At 39.4% G+C, this 12,881-nt stretch overlaps 1 protein-coding gene across 1 annotated transcript in view; it reads left to right on the top strand.

Annotated features, from left to right (window-relative positions):
- Window positions 1-10,013, top strand: part of LOC107661766 (protein Jade-2-like) — a 35,399-nt gene extending 25,386 nt beyond the window's left edge. The window contains exons 10-12 of the mRNA XM_016451533.1: window positions 3,937-4,054; window positions 7,102-7,230; window positions 9,224-10,013. Of these exons, the coding sequence (XP_016307019.1) occupies window positions 3,937-4,054; window positions 7,102-7,230; window positions 9,224-9,927 (951 nt within the window). The 3' untranslated portion in view covers window positions 9,928-10,013. The remainder of the gene's footprint in view (window positions 1-3,936; window positions 4,055-7,101; window positions 7,231-9,223) is intronic.
- The last annotated feature ends 2,868 nt before the right edge of the window (window positions 10,014-12,881 follow it).

Below are 12,881 nucleotides of genomic sequence, written 5' to 3'. Positions count from 1 at the left end.
TCAGTGAACAACGGCTCTGTGTAGTTAATGCTGCTCAATGTGAAAGCCCGCAGGTGATGGAGATTTACCGCTGATTACAGAACCAGCTTTACTGATAAGATGCGGGTTAAATATCGCATGCGATTAATCGTGCAGCCCTAATTATAATCTATACAAGCGCTCCAGGTGACGCAAGCGAGGGAAGCACGCTGTGCGCTCGTGAAATTCCGGAGCGCGGGTTTAGGACTCCACTGCCGAGCATTCATCTGGCGAATCTCCGCTCCGTAGCAAATAAATCAGACGAACTACAACTCCTCACCTGCACAAACAAGGACTTTTTAAACTCTGCTGCCCTTTGCTTCACGGAAACCTGGTTGAACAGAGCCATCCCGGACAGCACGTTACATCTAACGGGCTTCCAGCTGTTCAGATCGGACCGAGTCGTTGGGGAAAACGAGAGGCGGTGGATTGTTTTTATATCAGTGAAGGCTGGTGTACAGACGTGTCAGTTTTAAAGAAGATGTGCTGCCCAAATTTGGAAGCTCTCTTTATTAACTGTAAGCCTCATTATTCGCCGCGGGAGTTCTCCTCGTTTATTCTGGTGAGTGTGTACATTCCTCCTGATGCGTGAGTGAGCGTGGCGTTAGAACTGTTGGCCGATCAGATCACACACACAGAGCAGCGTTATCCGGACTCTTTCATTATTGTTCTCGGTGATTTTAAAAAAGCTAATCTCACCTGCGAACTGCCTAAATACAGACAGCACATCACATGCCCCACCAGGGACAGCAATATACTGGACCATTGCTATACTTTTCTGAAGGTTGCATATCACTCTGTCCCCCGAGCAGCTCTGGGACTCTCTGGTCACTGTTTAGTTCATCTTCTACCGGCCTACAAGCAGAAACTTAATTCTGCTAAGCCTGTAGTAAAAACTGTAATGAGATGGACTAATTAAGCAGAGCGGGATTTACAAGCCTGCTTCGACTGCGCAGATTGGAGTGTTTTTGAGGCTGAGCTACTGATCTGGATGAGCTTACTGACACCGTGACGTCCTACATCAGTTTCTGGGAGGACATGTGTGTTCCCACCAGGACTTATTTAACAACGACAAACCTTGGTTCAGTGCAAAACTCAAACAGCTTCGCCAGGCCAAAGAGGACGCCTACAGGAGTGGGGACAAAGACTTGTACAAACAGGCCAAATACACACTGAATAGGGAGATAAGAGTGGCAAAGTTAAACTACTCTGAAAAGCTAAAAAAACAGCTTTCAAGTAATGACTCTACATCAGTGTGGAAAGGCCTGAAAGACATCACTTGTTACAAGACCCCATCCCCCAGCACTGAGGCCAATCAACAACTGGCTGAAGATCTCAACGAATTTTACTGCAGGTTTGAAAAGCAAAAGACTGGTCTGACACCCCACACCCGCTCTGACCGTCTCACAACGGTGACCGTGATTTCACCAAGTACAACATGTTGTGTGTGCTTGTATCTAGGGTGACCGTGATTTGACCAAGTACAACATGTTCCTGGATCAACATCCTTGTTGATCCTGGAACAACATTCCAATTAACCAATCAGAATTGAGGGATAACTTTTCAGGAAATATCTGTTTTAGGCTTACGATCAGGGTTAGGTGCTTCTACACCCTTGTTAATCAGCTATCATTTCACACTGATTTTAGAAATAAATTATGGGTAGGGTTAGGTTTAGGGGTAGGGATTGGGTTTAATCTATATTTTTGGACAGTAATGTTGATCCAGGATCAACAAAAGATGTTGATCCAGGAACATGTCTTACTTGGCAAAATCACGGCGACCGTCTCGCAACACAGCCATCAACACCCTTCCCCTCCCTCCCCCCTACTGTTTCTCAGCCTGCACTCAATATCTGTGAAGACAATGTACGCAAAGTCTTCAGAAAGCAGAAGATAAGGAAAGCCAAAGGCCCAGACGGTGTCTCTCCAGCCTGCCTCAAAGCCTGTGCTGTCCAGCTATCATCCATCTTCACATTGATTTTCAACAGATCACTGGAGGTGTGTGAAGTCCCCTCCTGCTTTAAACGCTCCACCATCATCACTGTACCCAAGAAACCAAAAATCACAGAACTAAATGACTACAGACCTGTTGCTTTAACATCTGTGGTCATGAAGTCATTTGAGAGGCTGGTGCTGGCCTACTTGAAGGACATTACTGGACCCCTGCTGGACCCCCTGCAGTTTGCTTACCGAGCAAACAGGTCTGTGGATGATCCAGTCAATATGGAACTGCACTTCATCCTGCAGAATCTGGACAAACCAGTGACTTAAGCTAGGATCCTATTTGTGGACTTCAGCTCCGCTTTCAACACCATCATCCCAGATACCCTTCTGAATAAACTGATCCAGCTCTCTGTGCCCACCTCCATCTGTCAGTGGATCACCAGCTTTCTCACAGACAGGCAGCAGCTAGTGAGGCTGGGAAAACTCACATCCAACAGCCGCACCATCAGCACTGGAGTTCCTCAGGGCTGCGTTCTCTCCCCACTGCACTTCTCCCTCTACACAAATGACTGCACCTCTAAAGACCCCTCTGTCAAGCTCCTGAAGTTTGCAGACGACACCACAGTCATCGGCCTCATCCAGGACGGCGACGAGTCTGCTTACAGACAGGAGGTTGAGCAGCTGACTGTCTGGTGCAGTCTTAACAACCTGGAGCTGAACATGCTCAAAATTGTGGAGAACCCCCCTGCACTCCCCCCACTCACCATCACGAACAGCACTGTGGCTGCAGTGGAGTCATTCAAGTTCCTGGGAACCACCAACTCCCAGGACCTGAAGTGGGACATTCACATTGACTCCATCATGAAAAAGGCTCAGCAGAGGTTGTACTTCCTTCGTCAACTGAAAAAGTTCAACCTGCCACAGGTGCAGATGACACAGTTTTAATCCGCTGTTATTGAGTCGGTTCTGTGCTCCTCTATAACTGTCTGGTTTGGGTCAGCCAGCAAATCAGATGTAAGAAGACTGCAACGAACTGTTAGGACAGCAGAAAGGATCATTAGTGTGCACCTGCCCAACCTTCAGGACTTGTACAACTCCAGAGTGAAGAAACGAGCAGGCAACATCATCACAGACCCCTCTCACCCCAGACACAACCTGTTTGCACTTCTCTCCTCAGGCAGACGCTACAGATCTCTGTGCACTAGAACATCTAGGCATAAAAACAGTTTCTTCCCCCATCCTGCCATCTCCAGCTTAAACGGCTAACACATGAATCATTACCTGTGTTCTGTAATTCATTTCTGTAATTCATTCTCCACCTCTAATTATTGCCTCTTTCTCAAGTGTTATGTAAATACATATGCATATCTCATTATTTATACAGCTGTATATAGAGGAAACAATGCACAAATCTGTACATAAATCTGTACATGTCCCAAGAGCACCTTAAAAACCACAACAAATTCCTTGCGTGTCTGCGCACACTTGGCGAATAAAGCTAATTCTGATTCTGATTCTGAGTGTGGATCATCATCATGTAAACCTCTTTTTCAAGGTTTATGCTAAGCAAGAATATTCACATTGATCTGAAAATGATGTGCATCTACAGGAAGTGATTAATCTATTATTGATTATGAACGTTAGTCAATGATTAGGTTGAGTTAAGATTAACTTTGTATTGTATTTTGTTTCATTGTATTGTATTTTGGTTCACTGTAGGCAACTCATTGTAGATGTAATGTAGATTGAGAAAGAACGTAATCAATTTGGATTTCAGGTCAACTTTAATCTGGTTCTAAAATGTGATGAATGCAACATCAGTCATATGGAACCGATCAGAATGATGAGTCATATGGAACGTGAGCATTATCACTGCAGGTTTTACACCAGAGCCCTACTCGGAAACACGCTAACTCCTAACCATAGTGATTTCAGTTCGTAATTTAAATGTAAATGGTGTGTTTTCTTTCAGGTCAGAAACTTGTGCTACATGGTCACACGCAGAGAGAAGATCAAACACTCTTTATGCAACCTGCAGGAGAAGATCTTTAGCTTGCAGATCCAGCTCTTAGAGAAGGACCTGGCTGGAGGTATGGAAACTCTCTGCAGCAATCTTTTGTGTTTTTCTTTTGCCATTTTGATCAGTGCCAGTTTTTACTCATGGCACATGATCTAAGCTGGCAATGCCCCAAAGTGTAGTTCATTCACAGCATTAGCCACAAATAGGGTTCAAAATAGACCCTTCAAAAAAGTTTATTTTTTCTATTTTAAACAATTGGTCCGTGAAATAAGGTGTGCAAACTTAATATTTGATCGGTTTCATTTTCAGTTTCATATACTTTGTCTATGATGTTTGCAGTCACTCCTAGCCTTTTACCAGATTTGTGTTGTTTTGTTGTTGTATAGCATTAAATATTAAAGGTTTATACAAATATAATATGTAGATAATAGAATAGAATATCCAAATTGAACCGTTTTGAAACAGTCCACAATAAGCAGGTGCATTTGGTAATAGTTTAGGGCATCATGATTGGGTAGAAAAAAACAAACCAATAAACGAGCATCTACCAAAGCCTCAGTCTTTGCAACCACTTTGTGCCAAACTTAAAGAGAGAATTGTCAAGCTGTTAAAAAATAACATTTCTCAATGCAAGATTGCAAAGAATTGAGGTCTTTCACCATCTACTGTATACTTAATATTGTGAAAAGATTCAGGGAATCTGGAGAAATGATTGGAACTAGGTTTTGCTAGGTTTATCAAACAAATCTAATAGCTCTCATTTTTAATGCTTAAAGCAAAAAAAGAGTGTTCTGCATTCATTTGACGTGCCTTATGGTTTTGGTTTGAGCGTACAGCGTCGCTGGCTGCTGACCCATTTTTCACACACTGCTGTATGAAGGAGCTGCATTCGGTCAGATCCCTCGTTGCAGTGTTCATTATTCCTGAATCTCTGAGTCAGCACTTCTCTCTACTCGCTGGCTTTCTGTCATCTGCTGTTAAGACCCATATTCATTCTGTCTTCCTAAAAAAACACACAGATTGGCATGCGGCCACCAGGCCTGCGAGCCTCATCAGCGCGGTCCTCGACCCTCAACAAGAAAGCTGAAGGTTAATCTGTACCTTATTTCCCATACGCAAGATACACTACAACCAAAGCCTCTTGACATCACATTTGAGCAACTATCCACACTCAAACTCACTGCAGTGACGTATAGAAGCTTTGCATGATATTAAGTGGCTGTGTGAGCCAAGTGAGCTCATCTATTTTAAAGGCACAATATGTAATTTTTCGCCACTAGAGGCACGTATTCAAAACAAACAAAGAAACAAAGGCGTAGTTTGATGACGGCGTGACTGAGTGTGGAATCATGGGAGTTGTGGTCTTCATCCCCACAGCTGATGCAATCCGACGGGACTCGGGCAGAAATCATGTTCATGATGAGCTAATGATTTATTAACGTAGTAGAATGAAGCAGGGTGAGGCTGAAAGCTGTCGAAGCGAAACAAGGCGCTGAATGAGCGCGACACACGGCTGGAAAGCAGCGGAGCTTTTATTATGCCACAGTCGACCGCTTCTGCTGCTTCCGGTCGTGCGTATGTGGGGTAAAGCAGCGCTGTTTTATCATACTAGATACATTTAGTTCTGTTATAATGCTACTCTGTGCGGTCGTCACCGGTCTATTAAAACGCATAACTTATTAAAGACAAGTGTCTTTGTTGTTTCCCTGTTTTCTACAAAACAAAACCAGAAATCGAGGGGTTATGACGTCATTGGCAGGCGACACAATAGACACGGTCCGTGTCACTAGTTAAAATTGCATATTTATCTGGATTTAAACGTTCTACGAAACATTTGGGATAATGTAAGTACACAAGTCAGCAAAATATATAACACTGTTCTAGTGGTTTTTGGATATTTTAATAAAAAAATTGTTACATATTGTGCCTTTAATTCCAGATCATTTAAAGTTACATTTAATTCAGAAAATTAACCCTGTATAAATAAATACATTTAGACTTAAACCGAGTAAAAACATGCAATTTGGTGCAGATGCTGATATTTATATGGACGAAAATTAAGATGAAACTCTGATAGCTTGTAATGTAAATCATATAAAAATGTCTTATGAGAAGATTAGTTTTCTGATCAAAGCTCTGTAGTTTCAAAACGTATAATGCAATGCAATACAATGATGATTGAGAGATGAACAAACAAACATTCCTCCAAAGCCTGATGATCGTATGGTTTTTCTGAAAAATAATGTCTGAATAGTGCTCATCTTGAAATATTACAAACAATGATTGTGACCGTTCAAACTGGAAATTTTTCCCAAACATATTCTGATGACCGAATTATTCCCCCACAAAATTTCATGACCGTAAAATCTGCATAAGTCTAAATTAAATGTTTCTCACTGATATAAGTTGCAATAAGAATGTGCACTTTCTGTAACAGTGCACTACAATATAAAGAATGAGTACCTAAAATAAATAAGAAATCACAATACTGTATTTCAGAGTATTCATGATGAATTCAGGAGATCAGCAAGGACAGTTCTCATGTTTTGTTACTGCAATGTTGATGTTTAAATTGATTAAATAATTTAATTTTTCAACTAACAATTTTGTAGATTTGAATTGGATGCAATTTTAGTCTGAGTAAAATTGACTGAAATTAATGAATTTGCATGAAATCCTAAATTTAAAGGATGATTTAAAATGAAATGCACTTGTTAACGGCCAGGTTTGTTCTTTGCCGTAAACAATAAATGCAGTAAATGAGGTGCTGTTTGGTTTAGATTTATGTCTTGTGCCCTCTTGTGGACTGTTTAAAATGTTTAAAATCTTGCGTTTGCAGATCTTTCCCTCAAACTCAGTACTTCACAAAGCTGTGCTATAGACACAGCACATATTGCATGCCCTCCTGTCTTACAGTCTCCACTAATGAGCTGATGATCTGAAACTGGTGTTAGATGAGGGAAACATTCAAAATAAGGGTCTCAGGACAGCTTTTGAGAAGCACTGAATATAATTTGAAATATATATAAAAAAAAAAAAATGTAGTTGACACCTGTAAGATGTTTAATTGCTCATTTTAAGTATTTTGCATGCTCTTTTATATTCTGCACTTTATAGACAAAACTCGGAGAGGGGAGAAGATTCATCGCAGTGGAGTCAGGGAACGAGTGAAAGAAAGGAGGAAGAGTAGTCCAGAAAAGAAAGACAAATGGAGATCAGATGACAACTCTCTATTCACACAGCTGGGTAAGTAACTGAATGATGTGTTCGCTTTCATGTACAGATCTGCTAAAAAAGACTTTTGCTCTCTGAGATCAGGGGAAAGTTAGTTTTAAAAGTAATGTATTACAATATTGCATTACTCCATAAAAAAGTAATTAATTGTGTTACTTTTTATGGAAAATAATGCATTGCATTACTTTTGCATTACTTTTTGTCACCTAAATTGGGCAAATCTTATAGAGACATCAGAAGTATTGGTATCAGTGATACTGGCCTTCAGTCATAAAAAAAGATGCCATTAAACAAATATTAAAAATATACTGTCTTTATGTTGTTTGTACATTAATTTGAAAATTTAATGTGAAATTATTGCAATATAAAAGTATATTTAAAAATTGTTTGTTAGGTGGGATTAGGGTTGCAAAGGGGTGGAAAATTTCCAGTAAATTTCCGGAAACTTTCCAAAAATCCCTGGAATATTCCAAAAAAAAAAATCCTGGAAAGTTTCCAAAATTTCTGGAATATTTCCGAAATTTTGCACCTTTTTGCAACCCTAGGTGGGATTAATCGCGATTAGTTCAGAAAAAAAATGATTTTTTTAAATTTTTTTTATCGATTGACAGCACAAATATATATATATGAAAATATGCGACTGTCCTGTATTCTCCTTTTCTTAAGTTGACAACCCTAGATGTTGTCTAGACTGGATGCGGCGCAACACGACAAATCCCTGACTAGGGCTGTGCAATTAATCGAAATACAGTTTCGATTTCAGCCTCCAACGATTATGAAAATACAATAATCGAGATAAAACGATTATTGCGCCCCATTCCGCCCCCTTTCCAGCGGTCTACTTTCGTTCCTCCGCAAAAGCCCAATTTCACGTGCAAATCAGTAAAATCATGTAACTTTTGCAAAATGCAACATGCTTGATTTATTAAAGTTGATTAGATTATTCATGTTTTTAAAAGCGTGAAACTTGCGCTGTTCCTCAGGAGGATTTAACGTACATGCGATCAGAGACGGAACAGAACACGGACATGTAAAGTCATCTTTTAGCTCGAAGTGCGCGCCTAAACGGTCAAATACACGCAAATATGTGTCAAAATGCGGCACTTAATGATTATTCACGTAAACCCTCGTCGGTTATGTAATAAATGATCTTAAAGAGGTGAGAATGAAAACACATGTGTAACAGTAACTGCTCTTGAATGAAGGACTTTTGTAGCTTTAATTTAATTTAATTTAATTTAATAATTTAATTTATGCATTTAGCAGACACTTTTATCCAAAGCGACTTACAGTGCATTCAGGCTATACATTTTTTTACCAGTATGTGTGTTCCCTGGGAACAAAGAAATAAGAAACAAAGAAAGTTTCATTCTTACAGTGAAGACTATGCTGTTTTATTGTACATTTGATTATTTGTATCTTTTTATTCTGTTGTATTTGTCCTTTGCTTTTTTTTTTTATTGCTGACAGTTTAATTATTTTCAATACTTTTGAGGAATTTTGTTTGTTTTTTACTAATATTAGTTACCCTAGTATTCTGCTGTGGTAGTTACGAATTGTGAAATTTAGCACAATAGCAACCTTATTTACAGAAAATATGTATTTGATATATCGCTATCTTTAAATAAATCACTCATATAAAGTTTTGGTCTTTATATGGCCCACTCATAATCGTGATTACAATATTGACCAAAATAATCGTGATTATGATTTTTGCCATAATTGAGCAGCCCTATCCTATATTCAAGTGATTTGCAAATTGCAATTCCCGTTTGGTCACATCCAATGTGGACAGCCGCAAGCTGTTGGTTTATTTTGGTAAAAAAAAAATGTTATTGGGCTAGTAGAAGTTATGAATGGCCGGTAACTTAAAAATTTAGTTGCCAAATTGGCTGGTGAGTGAAAAAGTTAAATTCAAACCCTGAATATAATGCATGCTCATTATTGCGATATAAAGCATTACTGTATATCGGCAGATGATGTCTAATGTCTATCTCTTTCACAGGTTTCTCCAAATCCTTCCCGCTGGACGGCTCGCTGTTCGACAGCTGGCTGGCTCAGTCCGTTCACATCACGGCAGATAACATGCTGAGCCAGTGGTCTCTATCCGGAGAGACGCGCGATCCGTCGGTTAGCCTCCTGTCAGACCAGCTCCTGCAGGGCGAGGAGAGCCTGCTCAACCTCATGATGGACCACTCCATCAAGTCCACCTGGAAGACGCCCCAGCTGGGCCGCAAGCCGAGGGGAGCGCCGCGCAGCCGCAGAAAATCCGTCTCGCTCCCAAGAATCGGATCCACAGTTAAAGGCAAGGCCGAGAGAGCGCGTCATGTTCACCATCATCACACCCGCAGCTGCGACGGCAGACCAGACCCTCTGCAGCCAGCCATATCCAAAATGGACTCGTGCCACATTTCCGAAGAATGTGGCTCTTGCGGATTCGTTGCGGAGAGCGGCAAGCGCTCGCAAATGGCCTTGCGTCTGCGTCGACCTAGACAGGGCAAGTCACGCTCTAAGAGCAACTCGACGGAGACCTCCCTTCCCAAGAGCACTGGGAACAACACCTCCACACTCGACACTGAAACAGACGGCTATTTCTCTGACGCCGAGCAGAGTGACAGTGAATTGCGCTCGTTCAGCCGGAAGCTACGCTTGCCCCAATTGCATGCTGGGAAGGAGGAGGTAGTGCGGCGAAGCGTGCTTGCCTCCTGAAACCATTTTCAGATCCCCGTGACGTTTCTAGACCTACAGATGTAATAGTGTTTGTGTCAGAGTACACTACCAGTCAAAAGTGTTTGAACAGTAAGATTTGAATGTTTTTTAAAGAAGTCTCTTCTGCTCACCGAGGTTGCATTTATTTGATCCAAAGTACAGTAAAAACAGTAAATATTTGTACTATTTAAAATAACAATTTTCTACTTGAATATGTTTTAAATGTAATTTATTCCTGTGATTTCAAAGCTGAATTTTCAGCATCATTACTTCAGTCATCATTCTAATGTTCTGATTTGCAGCTCAAAAAAAAAATTTATTATTATTATTATTATTATTATTATGTTGAAAACAGCTGAGTAGAATTTTTCAGGTTTCTTTGATGAATAGAAAGTTCAGAAGAACAGCATTTATCTGAAATAGAAATCTTTTGTAACATTATAAATGTCTTTATCATACTTTTGATCAATTTAAAGCATCCTTGCTAAATAAAAATCTTAATTTATATAATTTCTTTCCCCCAAAATAAAAAAAAAATTATACTGACTCCAAGCTTTTGAATGGCATAGTGTGTAATGTTACAAAAACTTTTTTATTTCAGATAAATGCTGATCTTTGGATCTTTCTGTTCATCAAAGAATCCTGAAAAAAATGGACTCAACTGTTTTAAATATTGATAATAATAATAATATTTATACATTTTTCTTGAGCAGCAAATCAGCATATTAGAATGATTTCTGAAGATCATGTGACACTGAAGACTGCAGTAATGATGCTGAAAGATCACAGGAATAAATTAGTTTAAAACGTATTCATATAGAAAGCAGTAGTAAAAATATCCACAATATTACTGCTTTTGCTGTATTTTTGATCAAATAAATGCAGGCCTGGTGAGCAGAAGAGACTTTTTAAAAACAAAAAACTTTTGACTGGTTGTGTATATTAGTCCGTCGCCTACATTTATGCAACCGTAACCATTTGTGCTTGACAAACAGCAAGAAACGAAAAAGTCTAAATGAACACTGTCGGATGTGTCCTCTTGGGAAGCAATAGGCTCTGTCCTGGAACAGGGACGATGACGTGGGCATTATGACGTCTGTTCAGGTTGTGTTCGTTTTATATGACTACGTCTGTCGTGTGTCTCCAGAGGATGCGGCTACTTTAAAATGATGTACAGAGAAAATATGACGCAGATAAGCACAAATAGCCGTCAGGGAATGTAGCACACATGTACCTGTCGTATCCACCGCCTCATTCGCTTTTACAGACTAGATGTACAATGCTACAAGCACGTTTTTGACGTTTGGTCAATCCATCTCGAGTGGTCCGAAGTTGTAAAGTTGGTTGCTTGACCGTTTTTAATTTTTCTAATTTTTGAGTGATTACCTCTGTCTATTGGCATTGTAAAACACTAGTTTTGTACTTATGTACTTTGTACTTTTTGTACAGTTTGTACTTTGTACACCGATAACCACGGTGGTCGTCTTTGTGTCATGGTGCACAACAAAATTTGGGTCATTTATGGAAACCTAAGTATCTTGGCTCAGAAAAATCTCAAGACTGGTCTCTTTACATTCATAGCAGCATGCTGAGTAAAATGGTACCCAATTTTTGCATGTCGGCAATTTTGGGCGTCTTGCCATTTTGAAAAAAAAAAAAAAAAGGCTTTATTATAAGAATGCATTGGCATATCTTTATGAAATTTGGTATGTGTCTTCGGCACCATGCCCTGAAGGTACTCAAAAAGTTTTAGAGCAGTGCCACTTTGTGGTCAAAAATTATATATATATAAATAAAAAAACGTGAATAACTTTTGATTAATTTTGCCTATTGTCATGATTCCTTGGATCAAGCAGATTAAAAAAAAAAAAATTGTTTTTTTTTTTAATTATGCAAATAACTTTTTATTAATTTTGCGTATTGTCATGATTCCTTGGATCATGCCGAAAACATTCATACCAATTATGCCATAATCAGCATTAATCGCCATTTTTATTTGTTGAAAACGTACTTTTTCGATCTTCACCTAGACCGTTGTTTCGATTTTCACCAAATTTGGCTCAGATCATCTTCAGACCATGCCGGCAAAAAATTATGGATTTCATGTCTGTAGCTGAAATGGTTTTCATTTAACGCATCAATTTTGATGGCATGGTGCCAAACTGCATCTAAAGCTGTATCTCTGCAAATCTTTGACATTCTGACACCAAACTTTGTGTGTGCCATTGTCACCTCACACTGACCACACCACATCAATTTGATAACAGTGCTACCTATTGGTGAAAAGTGATGAACAATTAAATCATATTACTAATGATTGAATTCATGATTTTTCAGCCAGATTGAGTAAAATCACCTTAAAATGTCTTTAATCACTCACTGTTGCGTTCGGTCTGCTCCTCCTTGCAATGATTGCTCATCATTCTGCCTCTGTTGTGCTTGGGCCCCTTAATTGCTGCTTGCAGCTATATTTACATTTGGACTTAAATTTGAAGTCTAAGGAACTTTAATGTTCATGTATCTTGAAATGTGCATTAATTTGAGATAAGCTCTTGATTCAAGGAGCTTCAGGACTATCTTGAGCTAGTGATTTTTCTGAGCCAGGATACTGAGGTTTCCATAAATGTCCGTATGACCCAAAATTTGTTGTGCGCCATGACAAAAGATGACCACCGTGGTTAAACGAAGTAAAATGAAAAATAAAAATGGTGGTTTTGTAATACCAATAGATGGAAATAATCGCTCAAAATATTAAAAGAAAATTAAAAATAGTCAATTAACTCCATTGGACCACTTGGGATATTCCAGTTACAACGAATTATAATATCTAGAATTTTAGAGAGGATTTTTTTGTGAGATTCACTCTATCTGGCATTTTCTTTTCCACTTGTTTCAGTTAATTTTTCAGAAAGAACCGTTGTTGTTCTTCATTAAAGCGTGCCTTCTGTAGCCCC

Source organism: Sinocyclocheilus anshuiensis, unplaced genomic scaffold (genome assembly GCF_001515605.1).
Source record: "Sinocyclocheilus anshuiensis isolate Anshui unplaced genomic scaffold, SAMN03320099.WGS_v1.1 scaffold207, whole genome shotgun sequence".
Taxonomy (NCBI): domain Eukaryota; kingdom Metazoa; phylum Chordata; class Actinopteri; order Cypriniformes; family Cyprinidae; genus Sinocyclocheilus; species Sinocyclocheilus anshuiensis.
This window is presented reverse-complemented; position numbering and strand designations above follow the sequence as displayed.